This window comes from Chanodichthys erythropterus, chromosome 12 (genome assembly GCF_024489055.1).
Source record: "Chanodichthys erythropterus isolate Z2021 chromosome 12, ASM2448905v1, whole genome shotgun sequence".
NCBI lineage: Eukaryota > Metazoa > Chordata > Actinopteri > Cypriniformes > Xenocyprididae > Chanodichthys > Chanodichthys erythropterus.
Genome location: NC_090232.1, coordinates 48,727,342 through 48,744,460, shown reverse-complemented (window position 1 = coordinate 48,744,460; position 17,119 = coordinate 48,727,342). Strand labels below are relative to the sequence as shown.

The 17,119-nt window shown below is 36.8% G+C and overlaps 1 protein-coding gene across 1 annotated transcript in view; it reads right to left on the bottom strand.

Annotated features, from left to right (window-relative positions):
* Positions 1-13,155, bottom strand: part of LOC137032417 (sialoadhesin-like) — a 39,437-nt gene extending 26,282 nt beyond the window's left edge. Inside the window, exons 1-12 of the mRNA XM_067404174.1 lie at positions 13,113-13,155; positions 11,855-12,199; positions 11,517-11,765; positions 10,220-10,462; positions 10,022-10,136; positions 9,824-9,869; positions 9,208-9,285; positions 9,058-9,135; positions 8,374-8,518; positions 3,498-3,845; positions 3,151-3,399; positions 1,611-1,865 (exon numbers count right to left, since the gene is read on the bottom strand). Coding sequence (XP_067260275.1) covers positions 1,611-1,865; positions 3,151-3,399; positions 3,498-3,845; positions 8,374-8,518; positions 9,058-9,135; positions 9,208-9,285; positions 9,824-9,869; positions 10,022-10,136; positions 10,220-10,462; positions 11,517-11,765; positions 11,855-12,199; positions 13,113-13,155 — 2,194 coding nt within the window. The remainder of the gene's footprint in view (positions 1-1,610; positions 1,866-3,150; positions 3,400-3,497; positions 3,846-8,373; positions 8,519-9,057; positions 9,136-9,207; positions 9,286-9,823; positions 9,870-10,021; positions 10,137-10,219; positions 10,463-11,516; positions 11,766-11,854; positions 12,200-13,112) is intronic.
* Between the last annotated feature and the right edge of the window lie 3,964 nt (positions 13,156-17,119).

Here is a 17,119-nt window from a genome sequence, read left to right as displayed (position 1 = left end):
AGACGGCAGCCGCAAATCTCAGCTACCAATAGGGCGTCTAGCTATATGATGTCTCTGCATATGACCCTCAATAATGGTGACAATCAAACAAAGTGCTTCATGTTGCAATGCATGATGGGAGCCACCAATCAAAACTCATTCATGGCTCCCATCATGCATTGCTGCATGAATAAATTATGCAGCTGAATTGTCCTGTAATTTTAGTAGATTGTTCATGTTTGCTTTTATTTTTCTGTTGTTTTGTTGTGACAGTAGCTTGTTTTGTGATGTTCAGAGTTGATCTGTTTGTCAGTATTTTGTATTTATTTATCGTCACCGTTCTTGAGAATCAGATGCTGATTCTTGATGTCTGTGTGTGTTTAAACACTGAAGCTTCAGTGCATAATGTATTATTCTTAAAAGAAAAAAAAAAAACATACGATTGTTGGATCTCAAGCTGTAAAATCACAGAACTGCAATCATTAAATCTAAAGCTACACATCAAACACACTGTCAGAGATTTAGACTTTAAACACCATCACATGATGATTATATAATCATCAGATTATATTGTCAATAACAAATGTGCTTTTCAAACACAAAGTTGGAGCAGCCAGAGAATAATTAATAATAAAAGGTAAAGAGTCAAGAGCCCAACTAAAGCAAACGCTGACCTCTTTCATGGTGACTTGAAATGAAACATTCCATAAAACATTAATTTACACCTTTTTTCTCTCTTTCCTTCAGTGATTCTGCTTATTATCATCAGGTGTCTCCACTAATTGTCAATCATCACTCAATCATCAATCAATTATCTCATTAACTTTAACACCTGGCAAGATGGACTCATATGGAATGTTTAAAAATGCGTTTAAAATGAAATGTTGTAAAATGTGAAAATGAAAAGGATTTAATAAATTCTGATTTTAATTCAGCGTGTGTGTGTGTGTGTGTGTGCTTTTGTTTATATTACATTGTGGGGACCAAATGTCCCCATGATGTAATATAAACCTGAGTTCACCTACATCGTGGGGACCAGCCAGCGGTCCCCACAATGTAAATGGGTTTATAAATCATATAGAATGAGTTTTTGTGAAAAAGTAAAAGTTTGCACAGTTTCCTGTGAGGGTTAGGTTTAGGGGTAGGGGCAGGGTAGGGGGATAGAATGTACAGTTTGTTCAGTGTAAAATGCATTGAAGTCTATGGAAAGTCCCCACAATTCACAAAAACAAACATGTGTGTGTGTGTGTGTGTAAAATATATATATATCTCATTATAGTCAATGATTGTACGCTGTCAAAGCAAATTTTGTGCCCTTTTTGAAGGGTCAGTTTTTGTACTGTTAAATAAAGGTACAAAATTGCTTCTAAAATTTGGGGCGTGACATCATTCACTACACATTAGTTCATTAATATAGTTCACTGGACAGAGTGAATGAAAACAAATGTGTGAATTCAAACACTGATGAACACCTTGATTTGTGAAAATTAGTTTTTATAGTTTTTTTTTTTTTATAGTTTTTTTTTTTTTTTTTTTTGGGCTGCTGTAACAGAGTCTTTAAAACATCTGTTGTAGCAACAAAACTGTGTGATCAGAAGAAATTAGCCAATTATTAATGGTCATTAACTCACACATGACATTTAAAGTCACAGCATCAGAGTATTTCTCTCCATGTTCATTGATGGATCTGCACTTGTATTCTCCACTGTCATCAGAGCTGATCTTTGAGATGCTGAAGATTCTTCCAGATCCTACAAACGTTCCTCCTTTAAACCAGATGATTTCTGCAGGAGGGTTTGAATCACTGCTGCAGATGAGAGTCACTGAATCTCCTGACACTATTTCACCAGATGGACTGATGGACACTGAGACACTCTTTGGAGGGTCTAGCACAGAAAAAGACAAAAACACTAACAATCAAAGTATATTAAGGTTTCACAGACTTATTCACAAGAGGATCTACAGGAGAAATATTTAACCCTCAAGCAGCCTTCATATAGCAGCCCTTAAAGGAACACTCCACTTTCTTTGGAAATAGGCTCATTTTCCAGCTCCCCTAGAGTTAAACAGTTGGATTTTACCACTTTTAGCATAGTTTAGCATAGTTCATTGAATCTGATTAGACCGTTAGCATCTTGCTCAAAAAAGACCAAACAGTTTTGATATTTTTCCTATTTAAAACTTGACTCTTCTGTAGTTACATCGTGTACTAAGGCGACCCGGAGTTCGGCTGAATCGGCTGAATGGATTCGAAAACGGTCAAACTCAACTGTTTAACTCAAGGGGAGTTGGAAAATGAGCCTATTTTCAAAAAAAAAAGTTTTCCTTTAACTGTACCTTCATGGACAAATTTTGGGCATGCCACTATCTTTGAAAAAATAAAAACTATCAATTTATGTTTTTTTGATGATATTACGCACTGCCTGTGACCCCCTGCTTGCACAGGAAGCATGCCTTGCAACCATGGAGACATTTGTGAGAGACGCTGCGTAATATCACTGTGTATATATCACTATCAGATAGGATCTATATACACTAAGTGGAAAAAGCCCATCTTGTTGGCATAGGCTATTTGTCATGTCAACTAACTCTCATTAGAGTATTAGTAGACTCTTAGTTTAGGGTTATGTGTTAGTAGAATAAGTTGAAATGTAGTTGCAAAGTTACTTATAGTTAGTAGAACATCTAAAGTGAACCATCAAAACAAAGTGTAACCAAATATAATCATTTGCATCCTGTAATGTACAACAATACTGAGGTACAAATACTATCCACCACTATTTATAAGTATAAATACTATCTAACTATTTATTGCATAGAAAATACTGCTAGTTTTACATTATGTAAACACAATCTATTGCTATTTTCACTTATTGTAAAGATCATATCACTAAGAGAATGCTGCTATTGTCACTTAGTGTAAATAGACTCTAATGCTATTTAAACTTTAAAATATCTGGAAAAGTCCTAAACAAGGGATGAGCAGCTTCAGTCACTGTCCAACAGTTTAGCTCCAACCCTGATCAAAACTCTCCTGTCTGTAGCTTTAGTCATGTTGTAGACCTTTAGATGGTTCAGGTGTGTTTGGAGCTAAACTCTGCAGGACTGATGTTGCCCATCCCAGTCCTAAACTCTGCTAGCTTTTCAACTTAAACAAGACCAAATACTCACACATGACACTGAGCTGAACAGCAGGAGAGATGTGATTGTGTCCGTGTACAGCACAGCTATATCTGCCTGCATCCTCTCTTCTGACTGACTGCAGCAGGAGTTCATTGTTTCTGTCTCTTCTCTCAGTTAATGGCTGTGAGTTTCTGTACCAGATGAATGTTGCTCTGTCAGTCAGAGTGCAGCTGCTTTTACATGTCAGACGGACTGAATCTCCCTCTGTCACTCTCTCAGGAGACTCCACCTGAAGATCTGAACACAACACACACATTATATCTAGTGCTGCTGTCATACACTGATTATTACTCAACATAATGCACAGAAGAAGAGAGAAACCTCATGAAAGTCACCTGTGACAGTAAGATTCACTCCTGGATCACCAGTCCATTTACCATCATCTTTATCAGTGATGAATCTGAAAAAGTACTTGTGTGAATCATTCAGTGTCACATGACTCAGTCTCATGGTGCAGATCTGCTGTTTATCTCCCAGATACTGAAGCCTCTGACTGTATTCAGTGTCATTAGACAGATCTGGAGGCTCTACACCCTCTTGTAATGGGCCTTTGAACCAGAACACTTTCTTGATCTTATATCCAGTAGGGTATGTATAAGTGCAGTTCATTATCACTGATGAGTTCTTTAGTGCACAGATGTGTGAAGGACTGTAACTCACACCCCAACCAGCACTAGAAACCCCTGAAACACAGAATTCATCAAGATGAACATGTTGTCATAAAACGGGTTGTTCCAGTCCTTCATTCTGATTGGTTGAGCCGTGTTGAAAGCCAATGTAAATTACTCTTCCATCATACAAACTATTAATAAATAAATAACCCTTTTATTAATTAATTTTTTTAATATATATATATATATATATATAAGCAGAGTTTCCATGTTTTTTTTTTTGATTGTCAGTTACACTGGACCATAAAAAAAAAATACATAAATAAATAAATAATCTAGTCAGAATAATACTTTTTTTCTACTTGAAAACAGTCAATCATTGCAGGAAATAGTATAAGCTAATCTTCTCAGAATAGTGAGTGTGATAAAAGATGAAGGAAGTTGCAGAAATGAACAAACAAAGACAAGTGAAAACAGAACAAGGAAATTAATCAAGAACATGCTGCATTATCAAATAAATTAAATATGTTAATTAATGTTGATTAAAAATCAATGTTGATTTAAAAAAAGATCAAAAATGTGAGTTCTAGATGTAAGTTAATGTCTGTCAGCTCTGAGATCTTCTATATGCAAACTTTTTTTTTTTTTTAACACATAAACCTTTACAATATCTCCACACAGTCTTCTGAGAAAACAATCCATAAATATTAATGATCTGGCGATACGCTGATGTTTGTCCAATCAAATGCTCTGATGAGTGAGAAAGTCCCTCCCCTAAACCACCTGACACTGACTAGACAGTACAAAATTACTAATTCATGTTCAAGACTGTGACGTAACTAAAAACTATTGGATATTTATAAAATGGACAAGCCCATTGACACGCCTCACCCAAACTTCCTGTTTCAAAGGAAACACATCAACATAGCACAGAAAACTGCTCATTAATCACCCATTATGGCGTCTTTGAAATAAAATTAAATAAAAACAGTGTTTCTAATGTGAATGAAACAGAGACTCACTGTGAATCATGAGCAGAAAGATCAGAGGAAGAGCAGGAGCCATTCTGACCAACATCAGCATCAAATATATCTATAATACAGCATAAATCATCACTCATATACTCATAAACAGTGTCTGTTCATCACTCTAAACAGCTCTTAGTGTTAGTAAGATCTTTGCTCATCTGAAGATTATTAATGCTCAACATCAGTGTGTGTAAATGAACTGATCATTAGATGTTCAGGAGATATTTCTCATGTCAGGAATCATGTGTTATATGAGCTTCATCTATAGAAATAATCATCAGTTTTTATTGAAGTATGAATGTGTTTGTCTTACCGTGTTGAAGCTCATCAGATCAACAGCAACCAAATGACTGACTGTTTTAACTCGAGCACTTTAGCTTCACAGTGAAGGAGTTTCTGTGGTTAACACTGTTTATTAATGACCAGTGCTGGAAATATCAGTGTCACTCCCTCTACATGAGAACAACATCACTGAACTAAACCTACTTACAAAAAAAGAATGATCTTTTTCTTTAAGTTATTTTAAATACATTCACTATGAAGATATTTAGAGAACAGGATTGAGTAAACAGATGTTCTGCTGGATATTTCACACCTTTTCTGAAGGTTATTTGATGTTTTTGCACTCAGAAAGAGAAACTCTTTGTCCTCTTTTGTCTGTCGCCCCCTACTGGACATCTTTCATTACTGTGTCACGTGATTAATGCTTCTGCACAGCAGTGACGTCCATTAGAGGCAAGCAGTAGATCAGATAGATGATTTACTTACTAAAGTGCAGAACTTAGACACATATTTTGAAGCCCAGATGAGTTTTAATTACTTAAATGCCAGAGGAGGCTGACAGCATAAACTCCTCTCATCACCAAACTGATCAATCAGAATTGATATTCAAATGACGCAACGTTCTTCACTTTCGTTAGTAATGCGGCCTGAAGCCAGAAATACAAGAGAAAACATTAAAAAAATAAATAAATAATGTAAAGAGCCATCTTTACTAATACATCTATTAAAACAAACAGGGACTGAAGAAACTAGAGATAAGACCCACGTAGAAGGCGACGTTCCCGTGACCTTCCGCAACATTCCTTAAAGTTCTCTAAAGGTGACGAAAATTCAGAAACAGAACATTTGGGACGTTCCTAAAACGTCCTCTTTTGGTAATGAAAGTGCTGCAGTTTAAAGGGTTAGTTCACCCAAAAATGAAAATTCAGTCATTAATTACTCACCCTCATGCCATTCCACACCCGTAAGACCTTCGTTAATCTTCAAAACACAGTTTAAGATATTTTTGATGAAATCCGATGGCTCAGTGAGGCCTCCATAGCCAGCAATGACATTTCCTCTCTCAAGATCCATTAATGTACTAAAAACATATTTACATCAGTTCATGTCAGTACAGTGGTTCAATATCAATATTATAAAGCGATGAGAATATTTTTGGTGCACCAAAAAAAAACAAAATTATGACTTTTTAGTGATGGCCGATTTCAAAACACTGCTTCAGGAAGCATCGGAGCGTTATGATTCTTCTGTGTCGATTCATGATTCAGATCGTGTGTCAAACTTCTGAAATGTGACATGCGACATGTGACTTTGGCGCTCCGAACTGCGGATTCAACACGCTGATTCATTTGTGCTCCGATGCTTCCTGAAGTAGTGTTTTGAAATCGGCCATCACTAAATAAATCATTATTTTGGTTTTTTTTTTTGGTGCAATTCTGGTGGTAGTTTGAGGGTTTGAACAAATGAGAAATAAAACTGATCAAGTTTCAGAAACACAAAAGACAGAATAACAGAAGCTGAGTGAGCACTTTGAGACCATCAGTGAAACATTGTCCTTTGTGAATGTGCACAAAGTTTGTTTGAGGAAAAACATGAAATATACAGTTGTGGTTTAATTTTTGTTAATTTGATTTAGTTGATCAGCATTTAGATGGTAATCGATCTGGCAACAGTAGGCCTTGATTTTCTTGGACGATCACTTCCAAGTAGATAAACCGTTCATAAGTGTTATGTTTCTCCTCAAATGGCAAGGAAATTAATATGTAAGTATGTATTTACGCAATTGGATAGTCTCTTGACCAATCAGATCAACCATCCGGGTGACGTACTTTTGCAGAGCGATGCGAATACTCCAGACAGGTTTAGTTTGTATTGGTTTGTAGCATTGATCAGCAGTTCGACGATGCTGAATGACTTCTTTAGTTTAGCAAACAAATCACTGGAGTAGGTGTAAATATCACTCGCTTTCATGGTTTTTTTTTGCACAACCTGCAAAAATCGTTCGATGCCATTACTGCTTCTGCAAAAAAAAAAACATGAAAGTGAGTGATATTTACACCCACTCGAGCGATTTTTTTGCTAAACTAAAGAAGTCATTCAGCATCGTCGGGAGTTTAAAAGGAATTGGATTGACGGTCGTGCTTGTCGTGTTATACCCGCCAATAGAGAGCAAGGTGGATAAGCCAGTCTGTGATTGGTTCCCGCAAAAGAAGCAGCAGAAATGAATGTACGGGTTTTCAGACTGAGTTGCTGGGCGAAATCAAATCGCCGGCAGATCAGGCTGGGTTTACCCAGTCTAGAGCGCGGCCGTATCCTGGAGGATCATTTACACATAGAAGCACATATTGACAGAAAAACAGGGATAATAACGTTGTCCTAGAATGATTTAATATGTATTTGTCTTAAATAATAAAATATTGTTAAACACCTGACATGGTTATGGCATATTTTAAAATAATTCAGGTCTTCTTGGGTCCATTTGTTTTAAATGACCCGAGACCTGAAGCTACTATATCAGACCCGAACCGTATCCGAGGCCCTCGTCAAAGTTTTGGACCCGAATCCTCTCGAGTCTCTGATCAGATCTCTGGTTTTCAGATCCAAATCGACCCGTGAAGACATCTAATATCCACCACTGTACATCTCTGACTCAGGGTACGGTTACACGACAACGATGTGTCTTAAAAACTGATACGTTTTTCTTTTCTTTTTTTACTTTTTTTTTTTGCATTAATAAAACTATGTTATTAAAACGATTCCTGTTTATATGGATCCATGAAAACGATTAAAAATGCTGAAACTGACACTCTGTCCAGCCAGACACTGCTGAGATGTGAGTATAACGTGTTCCCTATCACTCTCGCTGCATTGAAATACATTGTTTTACTATTATAAAAATATTCTTATGACTCTATTCTTTTGATGAAATTGTCTAGCTTTAATGATAATTAGAATAATTGTATGATTATATAGGCTATGATTTATATACAGTCAAACCAATGTTGGGGATAAACGGTTTAGGACCTTTGAGACCAGATATGTTTAATAAAGACCCGGAGTCAAAGTTTAAAAAAATTAATAAATTGAAGAAAAATTTATTGAAGAATAGTTTGCAGTTTCATCAGCAGAAGCCAGCTTCAAGTCTCCCAAGGAGTTCGTAGGCCGCTCTGCGTACATTCACATTTCCACAACACTTATACTCTAACAGAGTCAACTAACTACGTCACTACTTCAGGTTGAATGATTCTGAATGGCCAAGAAAAATAGACAAGATTAGAAATTTTCCACACGTGGACAGATAGTAGGAAGCATATCTCCCTTTGTCACGGTGATGATGAGGGGGACCCTGGATTTAGGTACCGGATGTCTTTTTGGGGTCATGACATGGTGTCTGCTGGTCTCAAGCAGAATGCCAGTTGCCCAGTACAAAGGGACCTGCACAAAACACATACACAGATACACAGCTTCTTCAAGGCTGAAGTTGATCTGAGCTCTGCTCTGAGCAGGAAACTTTCCCCAAAACATACTGATAACATGTTCTTTTCTCTTAGTGAGAGGCACAGAGGAAAATAGATGCTTTAACATACAATGATGAAGTTATTCAAATATTTTAACAGAAATATAAATGTTGATTAATAACTTAAAAGATATATATTGAAGCGGCAGTGGATTCCAGAATGCACCCCTTCACTATACAGAACTATACAGAAATAAACAACTTTAGTGACTCATTACTGATGATCCTGTCAATCATATGTGGCTCCGCCCACATAGCTCAGGATTGGTTCCTTTGTGCTCCGCCTCTTACTGCAGCATCTTCCTGTTGATCTGAACAAACAATAAGATGAAGAAAGACTGACTGAAGTTCATCAACAACATTATAAACCTTTCACAAGATCCACAAATCAATCACACTAGAGCTGAAGAGAGTTTGATGGATGATATTGAGAAGAGCTGCAGGTTCAGACACTCACTGATGGATTCTCATGTTTAGAAAAGCTCTGAGGATCAAGAGTCCTGCAGGAGTCTTCAGGAGCTCTGGGATGAACCGTCTGTGTGAAAGAGAGAGAGATCGGTCATGTGATCATCTGTGATGGATCATCTGACTGTGACGTCTCACTTACTGTGAGTGTGTCGTACAGGTCAGAGGTCGTGGACTTGAGCTCAAGAGCTGTATATGTGTCTTCATTGGGATCAGAGATCTACAGGAGAGACAGAAGGACACATCACAAAATATCACAGCAATAAATATATAATATTAAACATATGGTCAATGATAAATTTAGGAATATACACGATTTTATAGAAACACTGTAAAAATTACAGGAAAAAAAAACCCTGACAATGTTCAAAATAAATGGGACGCCGTATGCTTTTCATGGCTTCAAATTCAAGTCACAGGACAGATTAGACCATGATTTTGACCACATAAAACAAATCAATGATAAATGATTGTACCTGAATGAAGTCATCTCTGATTGGTCAGTGTCGTGGCAGACATGTATCTTGTTCAAAACCCTTATTTATCATTAAAAACTCAACCAGATTGGATCAATTGATTAAAAACTTCCACTCACAACTGTCCAATAAAATCAGGTTTGTTTTTTGATTTTTATATTGTAGTACAAACTGGTTACTGACTGGATTGTGACTTTGAGAAGGTTTGAATCCCGTCGGTCTGTACAGTTACAGTCTGAAACAAAGACAACAGCTGATGTGAATCATGTTGAGATGATTTACCTGTTTCACTGTGAGATCTTCAGTTTGACCATCCCTTCGTTTCCTCCTGTTATAATGACAGACATTAACAGCATATGGACTCTATTACATTAAGAGAAAATATGAATGTTGATTTTAAAGATTACTAATAATACAACTGAGCCATTATTAGACCAAAACTGAACTTATACAATCACTGCTATTTTTTATTCTGCTCACATTATAACGATGATGATGATGATGATGATGATGATGATGATAATGATGATGATGATGAATAATCCTCCAGATGTCGCTGCGATCACAATCACATTCATACCAGCACCATGATGAACTGAAAGAGGAAGATCATCATGATTAACTCTCCAAACTGATGAATGATGTGAAGATACAGGAGTGTGTTAATAAAAGCTTCACCTGTGACAGTTATAGCGTCTGATCTCTGAGATCCATGTTGATTGTGAGCCTGACAGTAGAAGCGTCCACTCTGTAGTGCACTGAAACTCTGTCCAGATCCAACAGCTGAGCTTTCATTCTCCTTAAACCAGCTGAAGTTCAGAGCAGGAGGGTTTGAATCACTGCTGCAGATCAGAGTCACTGAATCTCCTGCCCAAATCTGACCAGACTGAATGATGGACACTGAGACACTCTTTGGTGTGTCTAACACAGAAAAAGACAAAAAAAAAACACTAACAATCCAAGTATATTAAGGTTTCACAGCCTTATTAATCATGCTCTAATAATGTATGATCTGTTGATGGAAATCACAGGATTCACAAGAGGATCTACAGGAGAAATATTTATCCCTCAAGCAGCCTTCATATAGCAGCCCTTAATTAAATTTGGACATGTTATATCACTATCTTCTGATTTATTTGCTACCTTCCAATATGCTTATTTCTATGGTGTGTAAGCAATAAGGTACGAGAGGCTTTGCTGTATCGTGAGTAAGTCACAGCTGAAGGGCGTTGTTAGGCACGATGTGAAGCGGAGTCATATCAGCTTCAGATCACATATCAGATTGGAAAGGCATTTATTAAAAAAAAAAAAAAAAAAAAGGAAATATTAAAAAAATGAAAATATAGTGCCTAATGAGCATTTGATTCTAAAGTATTCATTAGCGGTAGGTGTAAGGAGGACTTTATTGTCCCAATAAAGCAGCATCCATTTAATAATTTTAATAAATATAAGGAAACAATTATAGTTTGTAGAATGTCTAAAGCAGACTATCAAAATAAAGTGTAACCAAATTATACTAATCATTTACACACTTTTGCATCCTGAAATGTACAACAATACTGAGGTGCAAATATTATCCACCACTATTTACAAGTATAAATAGTATGTATTTGCACTTATTGCATAGAAAATACTGCTAGTTTTACATTATGTAAATAAAATCTATTGCTATTTTCACTTATTGTAAAGATCATATCACTAAGAAAATGCTGCTATTGTCACTTAGTGTAAATAGACTCTAATGCTATTTAAACTTTAAAATATCTGGAAAAGTCCTAAACAAGGGATGAGCAGCTTCAGTCACTGTCCAACAGTTTAGCTCCAACCCTGATCAAAACTCTCCTGTAGCTTTAGTCATGTTGTAGACCTTTAGATGGTTCAGGTGTGTTTGGAGCTAAACTCTGCAGGACTGATGTTGCCCATCCCAGTCCTAAACTCTGCTAGCTTTTCAACTTAAACAAGACCAAATACTCACACATGACATTGATCTGAACAGCAGGAGAGATGTGATTGTGTCCGTGTACAGCACAGCTATATCTGCCTGCATCCTCTCTTCTGACTGACTGCAGCAGGAGTTCATTGTTTCTGTCTCTTCTCTCAGTTAATGGCTGTGAGTTTCTGTACCAGATGAATGTTGCTCTGTCAGTCAGAGTGCAGCTGCTTTTACATGTCAGACGGACTGAATCTCCCTCTGTCACTCTCTCAGGAGACTCCACCTGAAGATCTGAACACAACACACACATTATATCTAGTGCTGCTGTCATACACTGATTATTATCTAACAGAAGATAAGTGAAACCTCATGAAAGTCACCTGTGACAGAAAGAGTCACTCCTGGTTTACCAATCCATTTACCATCATCTTTATCAGTGATGAATCTGAAATAGTACTTGTGTGAATCCTTCAGTGTCACATGACTCAGTCTCATGGTGCAGATCTTCTGTTTATCTCCCAGATACTGAAGCCTCTGACTGTATTCAGGGTCCTCAGACAGATCTAGAGGCTCTCCACCCTTTACAGGGTTTTTGGTCCAGAACGCTTTCATGATCTGATGTCCAGTAGGGTATGTATAAGTGCAGTTCATTATCACTGATGAGTCCTTTAGTGCACAGATGTGTGAAGGACTGTAACTCACACCCCAATCAGCACTAGAAACCCCTGAAACACAGAATTAATCAAGATGAACGTGTTGTCATAAAACGGGTTGTTCCAGTCCTTGATTCTGATTGGTTGAACCGCTTTCATAGCCAATGTAAAATACTCTACAAACATACACCTGTTATTTATTTATTTAAAAATATAGATTTTTGTAAGGACTAACATTTTATAACAAGCAATAAGCCCTGTGAAGTCGTGGTTTACAGTGAATTTAGAACAGCTGTAGTGGCGTTGATAGACACAATGTGAAGCAGTTTTCATGTTTGTTTTTCATTGTCAGTTACACTGGACCATCAAAAAGAAACTACATAATACTTTTTTACTACTTGAAAACAGTCAATCATTGCAGGAAATAATATAAGCTAATCTTCTCAGAATAGTGAGTGTGATAAAAGATGAAGGAAGTTGCAGAAATGAACTCACAAAGACAAGTGAAAACACAACAAGGAAATTAATCAAGAACATGCTGCATTATCAAATAATCAAACATGTTAATTAGGACTAAGAAAACATTCAATGCTGATTTAAAAAAAAAGATCAATGATATTAAAAATGAGAGTTCTGGATTTAAATTCATGTCTGTCAGCTCTGAGATCTTCTATATATATAATATATGTTTGTCTAGTTTGTCCAGTCAAATGCTCTGATGAGTGAGAAAGTCCCTCCCCTAAACCACCTGACACTGACTAGACAGTACAAAATTACTAATTCATGTTCAAGATTGTGACGTAACTAAAAACTATTGGATATTTATAAAATGGACAAGCCCATTGACACGCCTCACCCAAACTTCCTGTTTCAAAAGAAACACACCAACATACCACAGAAAACTGCTCATTAATCACCCATTATGTTTTTGTTTGTTTGTTTAAATAAAATGACATTTAAAAATGTGAATGAAACAGAGACTCACTGTGAATCATGAGCAGAAAGATCAGAGGAAGAGCAGGAGCCATTCTGACCAACATCAGCATCAAATATATCTATAATACAGCATAAATCATCACTCATATACTCATAAACAGTGTCTGTTCATCACTCTAAACAGCTCTTAGTGTTAGTAAGATCTTTGCTCATCTGAAGATTATTAATGCTCAACATCAGTGTGTGTAAATGAACTGATCATTAGATGTTCAGAAGATATTTCTCATGTCAGGAATCATGTGTTATATGAGCTTCATCTATAGAAATAATCATCAGTTTTTATTGAAGTATGAATGTGTTTGTCTTACCGTGTTGAAGCTCATCAGATCAACAGCAACCAAATGACTGACTGTTTTAACTCGAGCACTTTAGCTTCAGAGTGAAGAACTTTCTGTGGTTAACACTGTTTATTAATGACCAGTGCTGGAAATATCAGTGTCCCTCCATCTACAAGAGAACATCATCACTGAGCTAAAAATAACTAAAGAGAAGTATCTCCAAATACATTTAAATTAACTTAAAACATAACTTAGGGAACAGGATTATTTATCTGGTTATTTCACACTTATTATGAAGGTTTGTTGTTTTTGCATTTAGAAAGAAGAGACTCTTTTCCTCTTTTGTCTGTTGGCCCCTACTGGACATCGTTGATTATTTGTGTCACGTGATTCATGCTTCTCTACAGCGGTGACGTCCATTAGAGACAAGCAGGTGATCAGATGATTGACTTACTAAAGTGAAGTGCAGAACTGAGACCAGTGGCGGCTACTGGTCTGTCAGAGAGGGGAAGCTCATTTTCGGCCTACATCATAAAATTGTCTATTTATTTAAAAGTAAATTCTGCCCTACGTTCCTTTTCAAGAAAATGGTATGTGACCCTGTCATACCAACTAGGAGTCTTTTCAAGTGACTTGACCAGTGTCCTCTCAATATTGCATGCTCAACTCTGATCCTGCCCATGCAACTTAATCTTGCACATGCACTCACGTTCATTGCTCTTTTCATGTCTTTTATATGCCCTGTCAAAGTAAGACAGATCTCCAAACCCCACCTTTGACCAAACAACACATCCGTGAGATGGTTTCATCAAGAGGCATGGCCAGCAGAACATTTTATTTGTCACAGCACTTCCAGTCAGCCAGCTAACTTTGTCATACCAGGAGAGCTGAAAGACCTGTTATTTTTCCCTATCTTTTGCACTAAATCAATCTCAGGTGTTGATCTGCCCTGCTGTTTAATTCTAAGTTTTTGCTCGTAAGGAACTCTTTCAAATGGCTTCGCCAAAATCAGGTCGACAATATTAGCACCGTCTGCCATCGTGCGCAGTTTCACCCACGACGCTAGCCTAGCCTACTAACGTTATATGAATGAATGAATGAATGAATGAACGATCTAAAAAAAAAATATTAAACTCTGTAAAACTGAAACAAGGAATGTGGTGTATAATTGTGTGAAATGTATGATGAAAATCAAGCAATTTCGCCAAGCAAATATCAAAGAAATTGGTTGCAGCAGTTTTTATTTCGACTGAGCTTGAGAAATCCGCGATGGGACTGAGCGCGAAAAGCTTCAGTGATTCCTTATAGTACAGAATCGCTGTCAGTCAAAAGGAGATGCAGTCTTTCGACAGACCCTCCAATCATCACGCAGAAGCTCGGAGTCCGGGCCAGCCCACTCCCTATTCACCCCCAGAGACGCTGAGCGTCCGTGGGCGGGACATAATCGCAGCGTTTATCCAATGACCGCCTAGTTTCGAAGCACTGAAAAAAAACGTTCAAAGCAGCCCCATTGAAGTCAATGGACGCTGGGCTTCAATAGGGAAATGCACTGTGACGCTGCTTTTTAATTAAACCCAGTAATCTTAGACATTATAAAATCACTTGTAAACACAGAATGACTATCAAAAGGTAAAAATATATTAAAAACAAGGACAAGGGCAAACATGATCAAAAGTAACATGCATGTGAGATAAAAATCAGAAAAGAATTGCAAAATCAACAGCCACAGTTTGTACAGATAAATCGTTTTTCACATTTCAGTGAACACTGATGAATCTAACTGGCATTTAAGACCAAATAAGACTTTTTTTGCATAATATCCACTGGCAACGAAAACACTACACAAATTATTTGTGAAAATTATGTGAAAGAATGTGAGTTTGAATGAGAGTGTGAATTTCTCCACTAAACAACAATGAACAAGCATTGAATATTTGTCAGATTATATGCTAAAAGTTCGTTGAGTCCATGAATACATACAGAACACGCATCACGGCCAATTTTCATGACCTCCTTAGGATAACTGATGTCCAGTCATGAAGCAGCTCCGTCAGCACAGCAAAGGCATGCAACATCCTTTAAATTGTCCAGGACAATCTTCTCCTTAAAAAGCATGGTCACATCAGTGATCTTCGTTGGAGAAGGTTATTCTCTTTTTTGACCAGTATTCATCCTTGTCACCACCTGTTGATCATTGATTAAAAAGAGGAAAAAGAAAATTACTAGGGAACACAAAACAAATTCCTGAAACATTTGATGATTAAAACTGAATAATTTTCAGACAGGTGCATCCACATCATTGTGAAGTGACTCAAGAGCAGCTCAGGAGATGAAGTTCAAGTGGATTGTCCTCATACAGTGAGACTGCAGATGGATTAGATTAATCCATATACAGTAAAAATGTCCAGAGCTTACTTTTTTAGCCATAAATGTAATTGTGATCTTGACATGATATTGTTTACCGTCTGGCCCGATTCAAAAACCATGTTTTTGCTACAATGTCTTCATTTAAGGGGCCAGTGGCTCCCACAGCATGTAGTGTGGAGTCCTGTGAGATGTTTTTTCTGTCATTATGAAGCTTAAAGAGTTAGTTCACTCAAAAATGAAAATAATGTCATTAATTACTTACCCGCATGCCATTTCACACCCGTAAGACCTTTGTTAATCTTCGGAACGCAAATTAAGATATTTTAGTTGAAATCCGATGGCTCAGTGAGGCCTGCATAGCCAGCAATGACATTTCCTCTCTCAAGATCCATTTATGTACTGAAAACATATTTAAATTGGTTCATGTAAGTACAGTGGTTCAATATCAATATTATAAAGCCACGGAAATATTTTTGGTGCTATAAAAAAAACTAAATAACAAATTATTTAGTGATGGCAGATTTCAAAACACTGCTTCAGGAAGCTTCGGAGCATTATGAGTCTTTTGTGTTGAATCAGCGGTTTGGAGCGCCAAAGTCACATAATTTCAGCAGTTTGGCGGTTTGACATGCGATCCGAACCATGATTCAACACGCTGATTCATTATGCTCCGATGCTTCATGAAGCAGTGTTTTGAAATCAGCCATCACTATATAAGTCATTATTATGTTTTTTTTTTGGCGCACCAAAAATATTCTTGTGGCTTTATAATATTGATATTGAACCACTGTACTGACATGAACTGATTTAAATATGTTTTTAGTACATTAATGGATCTTGAGAGAGGAAATGTCATTGCTGGCTATAGAGGCCTCACTGAGCCATCGGATTTCAACTAAAATATCTTAATTTGTGTTCTGAAGATTAACGAAGGTCTTACGGGTGTGGAACGACATGAGGGTGAGTAATAAATTACATTCATTTCATTTTTGGGTGAACTAACCCTTTAACAGTTAACATGCCAAAAAAAATCTTTAAAAAAAAATAAATAACTACTTTTTTCTTCAAGTATTAAAACAGACGTGACATACCTCACACATTTTGATGAACTTGGAGGGCTCCTCTTTAAAGTATTAGTTCACCCAAAAAAGAAAAGTGTCATACTTTACCCTTCCTCATGTCGTTCCAAAATCATAAGACTTTTGCTAATCTTTGAAGCACAAATGAAGATATTTTTAATATTCTCTCAATTGTTTGTCCATCCATTGCAAGTCTGGGAGTCCAACATTTTTGAATTTTCTGAACAGACATGATTGCTTTACATGATATGAACAGATATAATTTAGAATTG